The sequence below is a fragment of the Anser cygnoides genome, chromosome 10 (genome assembly GCF_040182565.1).
Source record: "Anser cygnoides isolate HZ-2024a breed goose chromosome 10, Taihu_goose_T2T_genome, whole genome shotgun sequence".
NCBI classification, from domain to species: Eukaryota; Metazoa; Chordata; class Aves; order Anseriformes; family Anatidae; genus Anser; species Anser cygnoides.
This window is the reverse complement of record NC_089882.1, coordinates 21,776,172-21,795,251: the sequence shown is the minus strand read 5'-3', so window position 1 is coordinate 21,795,251 and position 19,080 is coordinate 21,776,172. Positions and strand designations below refer to the sequence as shown.

The 19,080-nt window shown below is 38.2% G+C and overlaps 1 protein-coding gene across 1 annotated transcript in view; it reads left to right on the top strand.

The window, feature by feature from the left end:
- NUP210 (nucleoporin 210) overlaps nt 1–19,080 on the top strand; it is a 66,241-nt gene that overhangs the window by 5,149 nt on the left and 42,012 nt on the right. The window contains exons 2-11 of the mRNA XM_048046159.2: nt 3,641–3,777; nt 4,559–4,690; nt 9,211–9,307; nt 11,276–11,426; nt 13,844–13,976; nt 14,837–14,995; nt 15,466–15,534; nt 15,843–15,949; nt 16,992–17,132; nt 18,369–18,506. Coding sequence (XP_047902116.2) covers nt 3,641–3,777; nt 4,559–4,690; nt 9,211–9,307; nt 11,276–11,426; nt 13,844–13,976; nt 14,837–14,995; nt 15,466–15,534; nt 15,843–15,949; nt 16,992–17,132; nt 18,369–18,506 — 1,264 coding nt within the window. The remainder of the gene's footprint in view (nt 1–3,640; nt 3,778–4,558; nt 4,691–9,210; nt 9,308–11,275; nt 11,427–13,843; nt 13,977–14,836; nt 14,996–15,465; nt 15,535–15,842; nt 15,950–16,991; nt 17,133–18,368; nt 18,507–19,080) is intronic.

Sequence of the window (19,080 nt, the reverse complement as noted above, 5' to 3'; positions counted from 1 at the left end):
TTCTGTGTCCAAGGGGGAAAAACTCATGAATGAAATTGAAATCAGCAAGAGGGCTGGCTGTCTTTATTGCAAGTTTCGTCAATTCCTCTGCAAGTAGGATTTTATCCAGAAGGAAACAGATATTGGGGTTTCTCTTAGCTCCCCCCTCCACCACCTCGCTCTTCTTTCTCGCGCCTCTTCCCCTGCCCTGCTCTTTCTTCTAGACGCTGGTATGGGATTGAGAGCTAGTGCCAGAAATGCTTCCCGTTGCTTGCTTCTCAGGATCTAATTTTGACCTCTGACAAGCTTAGCTTTCACTATCACACACTGACGTGTTGCTGAAGACCTGCTGTAAGTGGGAGATGATACAAACTGCAGTCTTTGGTGCCATTTTAAAGCAAAAGTTTCTTGTCCATCTAGAACACGGTAGCGATCCCTTCGTGTATTACAGCAGAGTAATGCCACTGCAATACGCAGCCTTTTTGGTTAGTGCCTTAACCTTTGCGTACTTGGCCCTGAATTAGACATTGGTTGAAAACAGAATGTGTGTTTTTTAGTGTTGCTGAATGGTATCGAGGGGTCATCAAATATTTCAGAGGTTAGTGTTTAAAAAAAAAAAAAAAAAGAAGGGAAAGAAAGAAAGACCATCACACAGACCATTTCATGAAATAAATCACAACAGGCCCCGCTTCACCTAACAGGTTCAGGCAGTTGCCTAAGATAAAGAGACATCCTATTGGGAATAAAATTAAAAACGTATTTGTATTAGGGAAAAAAAAGCTATAAAATCAGCTGATATTCTACCTTTACCAGGTAGTCCAAATAGTATCTAATCACTCCAGTGTCAACTAAGAGTTAACCTATAGCTGGCTGTAAAAGCTTAGAATTGTCTTTGTAATTGGAGTATGTGTAAGTTTACAGCTAAAATTTAGTACAAACTTCTAGTTTTCCTTTGTTCCTGCCTTTTTCTAATCTGAAAAATATCCTATAATTAGGTTTAGTTTCACAATAGTGCTGTTGGTGCTTACTGTAGTGGCTGTGTGCTGTGGTCCTGGATGGTATATTAAAAGAACAAACACAAAACACGGTGAAACCCCTGTTGCGTAGTAAACACAATCAGTTTCAGAGTACAGAAAAGCAAAATATCAAATTAATCAAGAAATCTCATAGCAGAGATTATTCAACAACGTGAAGAACTAAATAAAAGCCAATTCCATACATATATGCTTGTTTAAAAAAATGCCTGCCTGCTTATTAAGGGAGATCTGCACCCTCAGCTTAAAAAGTCTACAAGCCAAGTACAAAAAAAAGCTTGCATGCTTGCGAATACCAATGTTGTTTAAAGAAACTTGCTGAATGTTGGGAAGCTGCTTCATGCTTGCCTAGGTAGCTATAGAATAACAGGAAAATAACTAATTGGTCATTCTTTAATTAATCACTGTGTAGGAAATTCAAATTCTAATAATACAGAAAGTCATTATTTTAGGAACAGTGTAACCCTGGTATAAAAATGCTCATATTTGTGTGCATTGCTTTTAGGTATCTAGAATATAACAAACAATTTTGAGGTTTAAGCTTTTAATTGGGGTTTAAATTGTCCATTGCTTCCTGCTGCGGGTTGTCATTTCCTTGATCAGATGAAATATTTTGAAATTTCTGGGTGAGCAATTGCTGCTGTTGTTTCAAAACCCTTTAAAACTCATCTTTCTGTGAGCAAAACGTTGGAAGCACACCAATGGGATGAATTAATAATTCATTGGATTAATGGATCTTGCCCAAGATAAAAATATGATAATGCTCCGCAGTGCCTAATGAACCCGTATGCCTCCATTAGCATGCACAATTAAAAATGTTCTGACTACTCAGTGCCCTTGGATCACCAGCTTGGGGGCCTTGCTGTATGGACGGGTGCAGTGCGATACGATCCAGACCCACGCGCAGGGAACCAGAGAGGTGGCCCAAGCTTATTTGCTTCCTGAAGCCCCTGTAAGAAATGCTCGCTTCCTGTCTTAGTGACTGCCTCGAACAAAGTGGGTGGTGGCGTTTTGCTTGACTGGACTCGTGGACCAAGTCGTGCTTTTTGTTACTTAAATCTGCAGACCCTGGTTTTACCTTTCTGCAGTGATTGCAAGCCAAGTTCCTAGACTGCGATTGTTATCTCCAAGAAAACCGAGCATGTTGTGATACCTTATTTTTTTTGAAATGGGTACATTTTCAGTCAACAAGACACTTGTCTTCCCTGTTTTGTTCCGGTTGGCTATGCCAGTAACAGCAGTGGGTACAGCTGGTGCCTGCAGAGAAGGGTCTGCACGCTGCTGCTGCTGGCTCGAAGCCCCCCGCCATCCCCCTGCCAACTTAAAAGCTGTTTCCCGTAGCTCCCAGGTAGGTGGTTTTGAACCTCCTCCAAAGAAAAGCCTGAATCAGCGCAGCTCTACCACCTTTACCGGGTGGGATCCTGGTAAATGGTTTAGATTGCATTCGTCAGATAACTAGATGGCTTCATCAGAACTGCTGCCATCAGCTGGGAGAACAGCTCCTGACTGGCTTTGTCCTCAGGGCGTGCTTCCATTGTTTTAGTCCTTCAAAGGACCCTCTGAAAGAGCTTGGAGTTATGAACCCTGACCAGCAGCGATGGCTGCCAGGCACCAAGATGCTCCTGATGGGTGGCATTTCTGTGTCCTGTGTCCTTGTGGCAGCTCCCGCAGGGGCAGCACCAACAGATGGGATCTGCCCTGCTCCTGGGGCACAGGGGTGACCTCCTGGTGACAGCTGCTTTGAACACTGGCCTCAGCTGTACATTGGTACACTCAAATTTAATTTCAAGAAGCTTAGTTTTCTAATATTTATTTGAATTCCTCCCCCCACCCCGAAGTAAGAGCTGGGCTTCGTGTGAGCTTTCCTTGAGTTAATTTCTGGAGCAGTTATCTTCAGAAAAGCCATACAAGTCAGAGCAGGAAGCAATAGGTGCATCAATTTTAAGTCAAAATTCCTTCCATATATGCTTAAATTTCACCAAAGATACGACTTTGCATGTTTTACAGCATCACATACTTTGACTAAACAGAGTAAATCAATACTTCTTAATTTCTTAATTAAAAGAGTGTTCTCACTTGTTCAGTCACAGCAAACGTGTGTAATTGTGGTGTTCTGCCATCAGGAGCCCCCCGCCCCCCTTTTTTTCCAGAAGGCTGTCTCAAACACCTGGATGCCAGTGACAAGTAGCGAATGGAACTTTTCTTAGAGCTGTTAGCTAGAACTGTTTTACCTTCTACTTCAGTCTTGTGTGTGTGTGGTTTTGCTCGTTGTTCCACACCTCTAAGCTAATAAATAGCCAGGCCAGAGGTTTTGTAGCTCTGGAAATAGCTGGAGATAGCTCTTAGGCTGAATTGCATTTCGCGGTGAAGATGCCACAGCAGAGGGAAATGCGCTTTTGTCTGTCTGGGCTCTGGTGGGCCTCTGGTTTGTGCTTCCTCCCTTTTCCAACCCAGGCTCACTTTTGCTGAAGTCCCTGATAAGCTGTTGTACTCCATCTCCTGTGAAAGTCAAATTCTTACTATGTAGCACATCTAATGTAAATTATTTAGATGGTTTTTAAACCAGCCCTTTGACTTCTCTCTAGCAGCAGTTTAACTCCTGCTAATGTAACTACATAATCTTGTAGGTCCTCCACCAGGCCAGAGGTTGCAAGCATAGAGCCGGCAGACCAGGGTGAGCGCCAGTGTTCGCGGAAGGCTGTTGTCCAGGCACGGTCCTCGCAGCCCATGCGTCTGACAAGTATCATCTTTGCTGAAGATATAAGTAAGTTCTAACTTCTGTAAGCACATCATGCTTGTTTTGGACATCCTGGCATCATCTAGAAACAAAGTAGAGATTTAAAAGTGCGTGAAACAACAAGTGTCCATTCAGATGCATAATCATTTTGCACTTTCCATAGGCTGTTTTTTAAAGTTCTGTTTCTTAAAGGCCTGGAATTACTATTGATGAAGCATCCAGAGGAGCAGGTAATTTAAAAAAAAAAATAAAGGCAGTGATTGTGGAGGCTGAAAATACTTTGGCCTTTAGAAAGCTGGAAATTGCCTTTGTGTCTATCATACAATGTCGCTGGTTAGTTCTTACAGTGACAGGTATGCAAAAGCAGATGGCTGAGTAAATAATCTTGCAGTCACTAAATCAAGCAGGATATAGGGTTTTATGGTCTCTGGGTAGCAGTCATTAAGTTCTCTAGGACACAAGCTGTGTCTGACAGTTGTGCTGTACAAACTCTTAATATGCACTTAAAGTGTCTGTCACTGTTAGCGTAGTTGGAAATCACAATTTTTTTTAAAAGATTTATTCTGAAGCTCAATGAGGAAGGGAACTGTGAGGAAGGGAACTACTTTTCTTGCTTGTTTAGCCACAGTTACCACTTGACCGAGAGTTTCTTAGTCAAGGTCATGACCTAATTTCACTTCCTTCAATGTCAGTGTCTTGTGTCATCAGCTTAAATTTGGGGTGAATTTTGTCTTGCTAGTGCTATTGTTTGGATGATGAGCACTTCCAGTGCTGCTGATTCATGTGCTCTTTTTAACGTCTCTTCAAGCGACTGGACAAGTTCTTCGTTGTGATGCTATAGTTGATATAATTCATGGCATCCAAATTGTGTCCACAACAAGAGAACTTTATCTCGAAGATTCACCACTAAAGCTAAAAATTCAAGCTTTGGATTCTGAAGGTAAGCAATTTACTCGTACTGAAACTCTTCATTGTTTGGTATGTGCACTGGTTTTATTTGCGACACAATTTGAATGTTAAGCCAAGCAGAGCAATTTAAAGGGAGTTCTCTGGATAATGCATTCAGTGACCCATTGTTTTCCTTTAGGTATAAAACCTACATACCCAACTACCTGAATAGGAAAATCAAATGCTGCTTGATTTCTAACGTCTTTTTCTTGCCTTTTTTCCTTACTTGCCCAGGACAACTTAACTCTGGTGCTAAGAGTATTTTAAAAATCAGGTTTTAAAATTATTACGATGAAGATATCAGCTACTAGCAATCCTACCTTCAGGTCAGGAGTAAGAATGTAGTGGAAGAAGACACAACACTTGTTCTGTTGAAATGTCATGTCAGGATTTAACTAGACTGAGGAATATGAAGTAGTCTTTTTTTTTTTTTTTTCCTTTTGAACTGAGATGTTTTAATGAATTTTGTGAAGGGACGTTTTGCGTCCAGTCAAGCATACAACAGGACATTCAAAGATGATATTAAGGACCAACCACCTCTTGGTTGGATCAGTATTTTTGATTATTATAGAAGCACTTCTTCTTGGGAGGTATAGTTTAGATTTAATCCATATCCAGCGCATATGGATCAAATCCATAATTATTTAGTAGGAGCATAAAGCTTCTGCTTTTGATACTGTTTCTTGCTTCAGAAGGAGCTATGATTCTGGTAAGAATTTCATGCTTTGTTTCAACAATCAATTTTTATGCACACATGAACACTCACATGGACTAAACGATTTTTAGGACAGCTAATGGAAAGGAAATGATATGTAAAACAGCTATAAAAGCTTGAATCGTTCATTTTGAATAGTTAATGAGCCCATCGTATGTTTGTTTAATTGTAAAACCACAAGTGTCAGGTTATGTATGACAATAATGTTAATAATGAAAAGTAATTTTGTTTTCTTATGCTACATGTAAGACCAGATTCTTGGTTTGGTGTTTTGACAACCTTTCAAGCATACTCAATGGACAAATTTGCCTTGGAAGCCATCCAACTTTGAAGTTTGAACATGAGCAGTGGTTTAAAACCCAGGGTGAACTTTTAATCTAAATGATTGAAACAAAATGTTTGTTAAAAGCCTTAGGACTAAACATCCCAACATAAACTTAGGGGATTGGAATACATTTGAAAGCTTTGAAAATCAGTTCCTTTTGATCCAATTAACTTGGGTGTCTGTGCTTCTGAATTCAAGTGGTTTTTCTCTTAATATTAAGAAAGAGGAAAAAGTCAAAATAAAATGTTTATTCAGTTCTATGAAAATCTGGAAAAATCTACTTAGTTTTGCTGAAAACTTGCACACCACACAGAGACTGAGTACATTGTATTAGTCTGTGTACTATGCAACCTAGGTTAAAAAGTTACGTACCAACTGTGATCTGTTTGGGACAAATGGTGATTATTGCATCTTATATTGCCAGATTATTGCATCTGGTATGCGTTAGATCATTCATTAATATTGATGCTTCCACTCCTGTGAGTACTGATATACCTTCAGGAATAGTTTTGTTCCTTACTCTACCATACATATTTTCCAGTTTTTCTTTTTTTCTTTTTTTGTAAATATTTTCTACTTATAAAAAGGCATACAAAAAAGTCATTTTTTTTTTACCTGTTGAGCTTTGCTGAAGTTATTTTATTATGAATTAACTAGAGAAGAGTTAAATAAGAGAGAGACTGGTGATTTCATTTTAAGATTTAAATAAGTTTGAAGAATTGTCAGAATAAATTTGAGCTCTTCTGTTCAGTTTCTTCAGTGGTACTGTCACATCTCCACATCTAGAAAGACTTGCATAAGCAGGAGTAGTTTAATTCATGTGAATAAACCATTTTAATTATGGGAACCTAAAAAACCCCAAACCTTCCAGTAATCCTTTTAGGTATTTAGAAAGGGTAGAAATCCCTTAACTTGAACAGAGTTTGTCATGCCATAATAACACTCATATGACAGACCTTCAGCTTGTTGAAACAGAGGCCTAACAAAATGATGATTGTCCTGAAATTTACAGCCGTGTTTGAAGAACTGCAGCTGTGTATTGCCTGGTCATTGTAGCAGTGCGTGGAGCTAATACTTTAGGGAGATTTGAATGTTTCCTACTTTTCTGACTTTCTGCAGATTACATTTTGATCGTGTCATAGTAAACTTGTAAAAATGATATTTTTTTTGGTTTTGCATTTAAAATCTTTGAATTTCTGTGTGGTACTTGCCCCAATTCTGTATGGTGAACTAGCTGTAAAAAATCAGGTCAAAAGGATTTTCTGGAGTAGGAAAAAAAAATGTTGCTTTTAGTTGACTATAACACTGTTTTAATGTGAAAAAACATTTTCTCTATCAATTTAGCATTTTTTTTGAAGTATTTCAAGACATCTTCCAAAAGCATAAGATGGTCTGCTAAAATTACTGTGGATATTTTTTCAGTCTGGGAATGACAAGCAAATTTTTCATAGGACAGTGGTATACAGGGAACTGAAATTGAATTAAAATGTGAAGTTACTGCTACATAACTAGAATGCTTTGCAAACTTAATCTTTGTAAAACTGATTAAAGTAGTCTGGCATAGTCTTTGTGAAAGAATTGCTGGGGGCAGTTGGGGATCTGAAGTATATTCAGTCTTCTGGAGAGATGATACAAAGTAATTGTAGTTGTTTGATATTCAACTTGTTCTAAGAGCCCTGTGATACCACCACTAAAGGTCAGTAGGGCTTTTGTCTATGGATATCTGAAAGTCTCCATGGTTTATCCTTTTTACTCTTACAGGGGTTTGAGGATGTTGGGAGTACAATTTAGTTCACTAAAAATGCTTGTTTTCCACATCTAATCCCATCTATGAGGCATCTGGTAATCTACAGTGTTGTGATTTTTTTTTTTCCCCTCATCCCAACTCTTTCTTAGCTGCTTCCAGAGTACCTTACCTAACTGCAGCTTTGACAGTAGTGACCGCCTTTTTCTTTTTTTCCTTTTTTTCTCTGTTCCTCTTCTTTTTCCCCTGTACTAATAGTTGAACATCAGGTAGCAATTCCCTCCGTAACTCTTTAGGAAAAATAAAAACCCTCCACATGTACAGTCCCCAGTTAGAGAGATCTACCCATAACGCTTGAGAGCAAATGGATTTTGGGTGGGTCATCAGTGATTCTCCCCTCATCCAAGGTGTACTTGGTCTTCTGTGACTTTAACCCAAGGAAACACAGCAGGTCCTGCCTCTCCGACAAGTCTCGAATCTGCACTTGCTGTCTCTGTAACCTGATGATATAGGAAAGCTTTTTTACATCAGTAGTTGTATAAAGACTGAATTATTTTCAGAGCACAGGTCTCAGCCAGCAGCGACCTTTGAAGAGCCTGTGAGGGTGATGCTCTGGCTAGCCAAGGCGGCCTGTTTGACACCCTTGTGATCCTGCAGAGGGGCAGGGACGCGTTCGGCGCTCATGGCAAGTGCTGTGTTACCTGTCTCCCTCCCTGGTGCTGCCTCTGGTAGGGTTAACCTGTGGCTTGTTGCTGCCATCCATGCTGTGGAGATCACTGGTCCTGCCTTGAAGGAGTAAGACCCTGCATCACCTGGGGAATGCCCACCACCTCAGGTTGTCTTTGACAACCTAAGTTTGTCTTTGTAGTGGGGGACCCCAACAGGAGCCACGGCATCCAGGCCAGATGAATGGCAGTTCCAAGTCTGTAAGGAAGCATTTGTGCTTGTGATACCAGTTTGCTGCAGCATTGGCTGTGTCCAGGCATCACTTCTCCATAGTGCCATAACTTGCTTTTTTCTCCGCTGGCCCACTTTATTTTCAATTGGAGCAAGAAAAAAAAGCGTCGTACAGCTTTGCAAAGCTAATGCATGTATCATTAAAGAAAGCTAGACTTGATTGTGTGTTAAATAACACAGTACCAATCAATTTTAGTTATATTGCTATGTTCATTTTGAGTTTTTTGTTTGTAGTCCTATTTATTTGGGACTCAGAGATGTCCGCAATAAGTTGTATACAAATTGGAAAGAGAACATAGGCTGTAAGTTGCATTGTCCTGTCTTAAAATCTTCTTGCACCTTAAAGGTGTAATAAACATTAAAGCATAAGAATTTGAGAATATATTTGCTTTGATTCTTAGTTTAATGTAAATCTGAATGTCAAGGGAAGGAACACGATTGAAAATGTAGTTTAAAACGTAGTAAATACTGGGATTTATTTGTCCCAGCTGACGCTGCAAGACCCATCTTGAAGATGAGATGTGCGTATTTTATTTTATTTTTGGAAGATGAAGTGTTATATGGCATTGCAAGCTAGACAGACAAGTGGTTGACAGAATTATATTGAATTTGCACAGGTCAGTAAAGCAAAATAGATTGTGATTTTTGTAATTAAATACTGGTAGTTCTCTTAGGGATAAGATAAAATTCCTAGGGAAAAAAGCTTGTGTTCCAGGAAGACTTTATGGGTTGTTACTTGTTTTTGTTTTAATTTACTTGCTTGTTTCACAGGAAACACTTTCAGCACATTGGCAGGATTAGTCTTTGACTGGACAATAGTAAAAGACACGGAGGCTGATGGCTTCTCAGATTCCCACAATGCATTGCGGTAAGTTCATTTACATTGTTCTCCAAAAAAAAGCAAATCTCCTGTCCTTTGGGTTTGCAAATATTTCCCCACATCTAGGCAGTTAACTAAGCTGACACCTAAAATAATACTTGTGTTGATTGTTTTGTGCCTATGTGTACGTCTTTTTATTTCCTTTTTTTTTTTTTGTACCTACTCAACTTCCTGGACACTCTCATCCCTGTTTAATTTAAAAACTGATAGCGTTAATGAGCAGCCCAGGTAGCTCTAATCCAATAATCCAATGAGTAGAGAACATTTTGTGCGAAGATTTAAAAACAAAACAAAAAACACAACAGAAGGCAACAGAAAGGGGCTTCCATTCCAGAAAGGAGCTCTACTGGCTCATAGAGCTTCAGGTTTCAGTCAACACCGAGTTCTGGCACTGAAATAGCTTTCAGAGTAGCTAACATTTAAATCCGAATTGGCCAAGTGACTGCTTGCAAGCTAGGTACAGCTCACAAGGCTAGATGGAATAATTCAATGAAAGATATTCAATATAGTTCCTTTCAGACAAGCAATGAACGGAAAGCAGTTGCTTGATAAATAAGCCATGATGGTTGGTTCATTACCAGGTCTGACTCAAAGAATAAATTTACTGCAGTTTAGAAGAGCTGTGTTTTATGGAAACTGCTATCTGAAGACCTTAAAAGTGCTTTTCAACTCATTAATGAGTTCAGTGTTTTCCAGTGCCCTTGTATAACAGGGGAAATACAGTTTCCCTCTGTTTAATGGAGGTGGAGTTCTTGCTCAGAAGTCAAGGAGCTCAACTGTGGTAGGGGTAGAAAAAGAATCCAAACTGTACGATTTTCTTTGCTCCTACAGGTATGTCACCAGACCATCTCTTGCCTTTGTTTTCTTTGTCTTTTTATTCACTATCTGCTCTATATCCTTTTATGGTGTTGATTTTGTTGTTCTGGTCTTCAGCTTAAAGTAATTGAACTTCAGTGGCTTCAAACAGAAATTTCAGTTTGCATCCTTATTAAACTACTGAAGGCTACTTACCATTATCTTGATGGAATGTTTTTCAAGTCGTACTCTGAGAACTCTATCTTTACACTGACACCAACATACTAAAAGTAAAATGGTCAACAACACTGGGATCCTTTTCTCTAGCAGTGTTGTGCTAGTATTCATTGTATTAAATGCGATGGTGAATTTTGACATTGCTCAATGGGAATGTTAGCAAAAATACATCCCTGACACCCTTGAATCTGACCAGACTGCAAACACGTGAAACGTGGATTTTTCTCACAAAAAAGGTTACAGATGCTTCTCAAGTACAACATTAATCAAAACTTCCTTAACATACAGTGATCTTGTGAGATTAAATATTCAAACTCATATAGCAGAGGCTTCAGTTACTTCAAAAACAGGTTCCAACAAAACGTAGATAGATTGTAGGGACATAGTAACATAGGAAACTGTCTTCTTTCAAAGAACCTGGCTTTATTCATATGATGCTTGACTATAATGTGGGGAAATCAGCTCTCTAAGAGAATAAATGACTATGGAAAAAAACAACACAATACCTACTAAATGCATCCAAGCTTCTTCATATCGGTCAAAGCTGTGTTATGGTTCATTAAGCTGTTACTTTTATAAACATAAGCTGTTGGTCTTTCACATCTGCTGTTCCACAATAATCTAGAGAGCTTTTGCAGTCTACATGTAGTGTAAAAACTGGAGGGACCATTGTGGACAACATGTGCAGTTTTCTGATATCTTTTTAAGGCTGACAAACAAGCTTCAAACAAACTTTTATCAGTCACGCAAATTAACTGCAGATATGTACAGGAATAAGTAAAATTTGGATATCTGGTCCCAGGCAGACATCTTAAATTTGCTTAAGACATGGAAATGGCTATGAATAGATGGTAGTGGTGTTTCTGTGTGGTTTTACAAAGATTGGTTTAAATTTTTCTGCTCACTTCTCTTTTCACCTTTCAGTATACTCAAGTTTTCAGAATCCACTTATATTCCACCCTCTTATATACTGGAGATGGAAAAAGTTGCCAAGCAAGGAGATACCATTTTGGTGTCTGGAATGAAAACAGGGAGCTCTAAATTAAAAGCAACGATACAGGAAAACGTCTATAAGGTAAGAAACTTGAATGTGACGTTCTATTTTTTTAATTTAGTTTTATAATCCAGTGTTATAGGAGTACTGTAAATTTGCCCTGCTGTATTGTTCCTTATGATGTCAGTTGCTACTGGGGATATCAGCGCTGCCTTAGTCTTACTGGATTGACTCTAGAGTCCATATCACAGAAGGTGACAGTACTAATTTTGATCTCCATGAGAGGGTTGGAGTTTGCACTTGCCCTGATGCAGCTGCCTTACCCAGGACAGTGCATGTCCCAGACATTCTTTCTAAACCTGACTCTCTGACAAAGACCCTGAAGCAGAAGAGTATGCTTCAAGTGCTTCTGTAAGATTTTATTACTCCTGATTGTCATTCATATTACATATATAATTAGAATCATGCTGGGTAGTGCATTGGCCCTTTAGGTTTGTTTGTTTTTAACTAGAACTCTTTAGTTCTTAGAATGAACAAGTAGCCAAAACAAGGATTGTTATCTTGGATATACCTTTGTTTCCTGTTGTGCTTGAAATGAGTGTCATACAAATACTTGGTTAGTTTCTAATTCTACCTTATTAGGTCCTGGTTTCCCAGGAAGGTCTTTGGAATAAAAATGTCAATGCTATAGGAGTGTTAAACTGCAGTATTGGCAGTCTTCCCGGTTGTTATATAGAACCGTTCTTACTTTGTAACTTGAAGTGACTGAGTTTTTCAGTTATCTCTGGTAACAGTATGGCTTTTTCTGTAATAGCAATAACACACACAACCATCTAAGTTGTTTGTAAATTCTGACTCCAATACTTGGCATTTTGCTAGTATCAGTTCAGTTTCATACCTAAAAATCTCTTGTAAAAAACGTGGTTTTTTTCTGAGGTTCGTCTCATATCTGCAGTCTGGTTTTGCAGTTTTGTTTTATTACATGTGGTACTTAATGTTTTTATTTAAACCAGACTTATCTTGGACTACTGAACCTGCACCTGTAAAAAGTGTTCTATGGAAATATTCTAAATCAATGTAATACTAGTAATGTGGCAGAAATGGTAGGATATGTTGAGAAATGTGTTTTTGTTACAGGTTTAGCCTTGATAAATAATTCTGATGAATATAGTTACTCTAAAATTATACAGTATTAGTCTGACTCAATACTTTTTCTTGAGTGCTTGTAGCTTGGTTGGTTTTCTGTTTTAACGTTTTTCTGAATTAGTTTTGAATGAATACTGTCAGTGCAATTGAAAAGATATTACTGCGTTTGCAATTTCTTTTTTGCTTGTGGTTAATAGTTCATTTAAATCTTTCATTCTGCCAGACGACACGTTTTCAGTGAACATCCCTTGAGCAACCACGATATACAGTTTGAATTATAAAACCGTATGTTTTCTATTGTATTCCTAATGTAATAGACCAGTGAGTTTGATACAGATTCCTTAATGAAGTTATAAAGGATCTCTTTTATGGAGCTGTCTTGTTTTACAGTAGGCAAAAAGAATTTCTGGATGTCTAAACAGTCGCCGTGCATCAGTGTCAAGTATTCCTGTGTTCTTCAGAAGACTAAACTAAAACGATGCCCAATACAGACTAGTTTTTCTTCAGCCTTGCACGATATTACTGAACCATGCGTAGATTGGAATTGCTTCTCCATTTTGGTTGCTGGGGAGACTGGCAGTAAAGAGAGAATAAAATCAAAGAAAGTTGTTTCTGGAATGTGTCCAGAAAACTTTCATTTCACTTTTCCTTTTGAACCATGTCCAGATTATTCCTCCTTTGTCTCCATTTCTCACTTTGGAAATGGTGAGGATAGCGAGTATTTGAAGTACAAGGCACGCTTCATTAATGTTTATGCTTCTGAGATCCATAGCTTCTAAATGGTATAGTGATCTAAATTATCATCAGGCTCCCTGATGCTAAAACAGGAGTTAGGAAAAAGAGTGACTAAAGGAAGTTGTGCTTGAAATTGTGACAGTGGATGAACACAGCTAAGCTACTGCTGCTAAAGCAGCTGCATACTGCCATGCAGGATAGGCTTGCACAGCGGTATTAATGCAGGTGCTGGGAAGATACAGGAGCAGGTTCAATAGCAGCACTGCTGGCTTCCGCCAGGCATGTGGTGGGTATCGCTCTGCGTGTACCCTTCTGGGGGGAAGGAAGATCCCCGGTCCCTTTGAGTGATGGGAAAGCTCTGACACCCTCCTGGCACACAGAGCTTAATTTGAACAAGTTTTGTTGTCTCTTTTGGATTAACTTTTTTTGGGGGTTGATGCACAGAGCAGATCTACATACAATTCATTGTCTTCTGCATTTCCCTGTCTTTGCAAAACTTGATAATAAAGAGCTACTTACAGAAAGTATTATCTTTCATTATAGATTCTAAGCTATTGCTGCTTGTTATGTTTCAAACAAACAAGTGAATTGCTTTTTCTTTTTTTCTCAATCAATAGCATGTACATCCTGCAGAAGTCAGATTGCTTATTTTGGAAAACATCCTTTTAAATCCGGCATATGATGTTTATCTTCTGGTAGGAACATCAATTCAGTACAGAGTTCAGAAAATAAGACAAGGGAAGATTACAGGTTTGTCCTGTTATGTTTGTTTTTAACAAGTGTGTGAATTTTTCACTGCAGGGAAGTATTTAATTGGGTTTAGATAGGTTTGTTACTATATAACAAACAACAGAACAATGAAGGTTGTTTTTCAAAATCACAATGATACAGCCATTTAGGATTTCTCTCATAAAAATTATGACTATAAAGGATATAATCTCACAAATTTGTTGAGGACGTGAAGGTAAAGGTAACTTAGAATAGGAACTAGTGCTATCATTTTAGATGCAGTAATATATTTCACATTGACTAAGAAACAGTGTCTGACTTACTAATCTAAATTTAGTTTAAGAATTTTTTATAACAGGGAATGTTCTGTTGACAAATGGATTTGTTCCATTTCTACAAGTGTTGGTTAGCTGATTCTACCTCCACTTAAAGGTGTGGAAGTTTGTAATTACATCCCTTGTTTACAAGGAGCCTGTGCTGTTGATAACTTTCTTTAAACAGAACGCAAACGGCTAGATACGAAATATTTGACTAGGTCCATCAGCAGCTTATAGAGAAGAATAAAGCAGCAGAAGTCATCAGTAACTTGCAGAAAGTAACTTCACCACTTTGGAAGCTGGGAATGAATTGGATGTTAGGTCTGAACAGTGGGATGATACCAGTTGAAAACTGAAGCTTCAAAGAAATGAAAGTTAGGCAAAGTAGCTCATTTTGTGTGCATGTGTGCTGAACACACAAATGCTGTTTCTGCAAGACATTAAAAATACTGATTTAATGCATGCACTAGGCATCAATAAAAATTAATCAGCAATAATTAGCAGCATCCAAACACTGACACACTTGCTTTTATTGTTTCATATGTTGTCTTGTTTTATGTGCAGAATTAATGATGCCGTCTGATCAGTATGAGCTGCAGCTCCAGAACAACGTGCTTGGCCCTGAGGGAGATCTGTCTTGGCCGGTTGCCCAGTTGGACCAGGCAACATCAGTTGTAACTGCAGTGCAGCAGGGACAAACTAATCTCGTACTTGAGCACAAGAGTATCCTTCCTAGGTGATGCTTTTCCATCCAGATCCTTGTGGCAGGAGACAAACCTCCAACCCTTGGCAGCGCAAAACGATAAAATTACCCACATTTGTACTGATACCCTTGAAAATCAGGAGCACCTGATGGAGTATAGAGAGCAGCACTGCTGTGAATTCAGTCTTAAAAGAGTTGCCTGATGCCTTGAAATATTCTAAGAAACTAGGTTGGAAAAGATCAGTTAAATCATGTGTGCTTTCCGCAGTCAATGTGGGAATGTGAAGGGGCTTTATTTAATTTTTGTATTCAGAGCAGTATTCTCTGTTGGGATGTCTCCAAAATGCTCTGTGTCTTTCCGGATAATGGGGATAACATTTATCATTAATGTACGATTAGCTCTAAATATCTCAAGGGGCACAAGGACCCCTAGGAACATGCTGATCTTGACTTCTGTCAAAACTTATCTGTTCCTTTACTGAAACTTCAGGTATTCGCATGCAAGGGGTTTCCAGGTTACCAAACAGCACTATATATGTTGTAAATCCTGGTTATTTAGGTTGGTACTGGCTTAATTTTCCTGATTGCTTTATAACGTTTCTTGTAGTTGTTCTTTTGTTGGTGTATTTCTGTGTGTATATATATCCTTTTATTTCTTGTATGACTTATCTTAGAAAAATCATTCATAAAGTTAACTCAATGTGAAATGGGTTTAGTAGTGAACAGTTATTTTCTTTCATCTCTTTAATCAGCAACTTAAAGCAATTAAGGGACATCTTAAGAGCGTGGCCAACAGAATTCTAATGTTTTTATTCATTACAAAAAGAGGATGTTGGTCTGTGCCGTTCAATATTTTCTGTTTTGTAGGTTTTACGGTTCATCCAGGTGACAGATGGGTCCTAGAAACAGGCAGACTTTATGAAATTACAATAGAAGTATACGATAAATCAAGCAATAAGGTGTATTTATCTGAGGTAAGTGAAATGTTGATATGCTTCTGAGTGTCTGTGTCCTAAATCCTGTCTGTCTTTTAAATTAGTTGAACAGTTTGTTTACATAGAGCTATGACTTTCAAAGCTGCTTGTTTTCCTTCCCCTGTGCTTTTTTTTTTTTTTGTGTAGTAGTTTGTGTGAAAGTGCCCATTAGAGTGTAAATGCTGTAGAAAAACTGGAAGAAGTGCGCTTCAAATATGTAGCATAGGCCCTGCACTGGAAATTGCAGTTGTGGAGAGGCAGTACTAGCGTTGTACTTCATCCACCCCTCCACCTACCTCCCCCAGTATAATTTTGTTACCTGTAGAGGCAGTCTTTCCTATTGTTAAAGAACAAAGCATAAGATAGGCTTATAATACTCCTGAGAAGCTAGCTGTTTCCTTTCAGTTGATTATGGGAAAAGCCTAGATGATTAGCTAGCATTAAAACACTTAATTGTTTGGGTAGTCAAATAAGATGAATTTTAGGTATTAGGTACCAAATATATTGTACTCCTTAAAAAAAAAAAAAAAAAAAGAGCTTTAAATAGTTCATTTGCAAGCAGAATAATTTTATTAAATGATTGCTGTTCAGAATATTGAGTTTCTGTGACTATTAACTTATTTGTACCTGCTTCTTGAGATACAGATTTGAGTTTCAGCCAAATCTCAGAAGAAATGTGTTATTGTGGCAGTATAATCACGTTCTTTCCCTTTTGTGTTTAAGAATTAAAAAAAAAAGAAATTATTGTAAAATCCAAATTTTTAGTGCTATATATATTGCTACTTCTGTGCTAAGTTACATATTGTGGTTATCATAAAAAGTATATATTTTCTGTGGAGTTAATGATGTGTCTGAAAAGTACAGTCTTGTTGAAGGATGGAAACTTTCATAGGGTAACAGTTCTTATTCAGTTTCAGATGAGCTTCTTTGAACTTTGTTACTGTAGGATTTTCTCATTGATTTGTTGCTAATGTTTATGGCTGTCTATACAGCATTAATGCTAATTATCTGTGGTGATGTTTATGTAATGTTTTGATTTTAGAATATCAGAATTAATACAAAGCTCTCTGAAGAGTATTTTGAGATCCTGAAGTCGTCTCTGAATGGATCATATCATTATGTGAGAGCAATAAAGAAGGGTCAGACCATTATTGATGCTGCACTGACATCAGTAGTAGATCAGGTATGTCTTTACAGAAAACTGTTCTGCTTTTACCATTAGGCTTAAAAATCACTTACTTGCACAGTAGTGACTCTAGTAGATGGCAGACCTTGTAAAAGGAAAGCTAAGAATTGCATGGATCTAAGCCATCGTTGTTTAAACAGATTAAGTTCCAAATTCGAAAGGCCTTACTTCAGGAAAACTGTCAATTAAGTCAACGGAGGATTTGCTTAAATAAAGTCTGTGGGATTTTGCTACTGAGCGTGTGGCAAATACCTATTAAACTAGTGGTGCACAGCACTTATGTTTTTTTTCATGGCAGATACCTTATGTGGGCACATACCATATCCTTGTGCAGGTGCAAAGGTCTTCTTACATTCTGAGTGAATTTTACAATTTATTGTGGTAGGATCATCAGTGTCATACCCTGGCCTTGTTCCGCATTCAGTTACATTTGGAAAGTTTTCTGTCATTTGGTAAGTGTTGTTAAATGCTGGAATGAAAATCTGCCAAACGTATCAGCCTAAATATTTCCTCAAATTAATATTCATTAACTTTCTGCTAGTTGCGCAGGCTGCTGAACGTATGGCTAACTAGGACATGTGGTGTGAAAGTGATTTGCTTTTGCTTGAAACTTGGAAAGATTCAACACTTGAACCCATTTGCTCCGAAATCTTTTTAGTTATTCCTTGAATAGGATTTGATAGGTCCTTGTGTATGATAAGCCATGCTCATTCTTTGTGTCAGAGAGGTACTCTTGAATGAAGTGAGGTTTGGTGAGAGCTGTTGAAGTTTTCTGTAGTAACACCAGCAAGAAACAGTATATTGTGCAGGAGGGTTATGGCGTTAAAATTACAGCAAAGTAAAAAAGGCCAGTGTTTCAGGATGGACTGAGAAATGGGTCTTTTAGGCAGAGACTCAGTTATACCTCCTGCAGAGGAGAATGAGCAAGGAGTAAATGCATTTGTGGAGTTATCAGATTAGTTCTCCAGATGAGAGTGTATTTTCTATTGCAGTTTGCCTTTAAATAAGCATGGACACTTGTATCTCCATAGTAATATTACTCACGAAATTGAATAGCACACATCACTGCCATGAGCTTACTATTTGCTCACAAATAATGCTGTTCATAAGGGACGCTTAATTGCTTTCTTTTCTATATGAGATATTTTCAACAGCTTGTCTATATATGACTAAGCATTATTCCCAGGAAGTACTATGATGTCGTTTATAACACTGTACTGTTACTTTTTGTAGGATGGAGGTGTACACACATTCCCAGTTCCAGTGCGAAACCAGCAAGAAGTTGAAATTTATGTTCCAATAGTTCTTTCACCCAGCATTTTGACATTTCCTTGGCAGCCAAAAGCAGGAGTCTACCAGTACACCATACAGGTATGCCAAAGATGTATCTAAATGCGGAAAGGATTGCTCAAGCAGATGCAGTGAGGCCTGTAACTACTTCAGCTACTTACATAGAATTGACATTGAATAATTCAGGCACAGTGATATCCAAAATTTTATTTGGAGGTATTTTGTTGGATTATATTTGCAGGAATTAATGTGTAGATAAATAAATAAGCAGCCTTTTACCTCTTACCTTTCACCTGCTTCCAATTTCCCTCATGAAGCACCTGCATGTGCACACAAAGAGTAGTTTGAAATTAGAGAAAACATCATACGTATGAAATTCCATACTAATAATTAGAGACTGCTACTTTCTGTAAAGGGATGGAAGTATGAATTGGAGTATCAAGAAACTGCAAAAAGGGCGTGTCAGGGTGAATGAGCATCACCCTGCCAACCTTTTTAGTCAGTATCCTTCACTCTTGGCATATCTCATGCTTCTAATAAAAAGTTACAGGAAAGGAAAGATAGTTTCACTGACAGCATTCCCTTTTAAAGGTACTTTGTTACATTTCTTATGCTCTGTCATTGCTCCAGTGTTGTCAATCCTTCCCATAGGCTT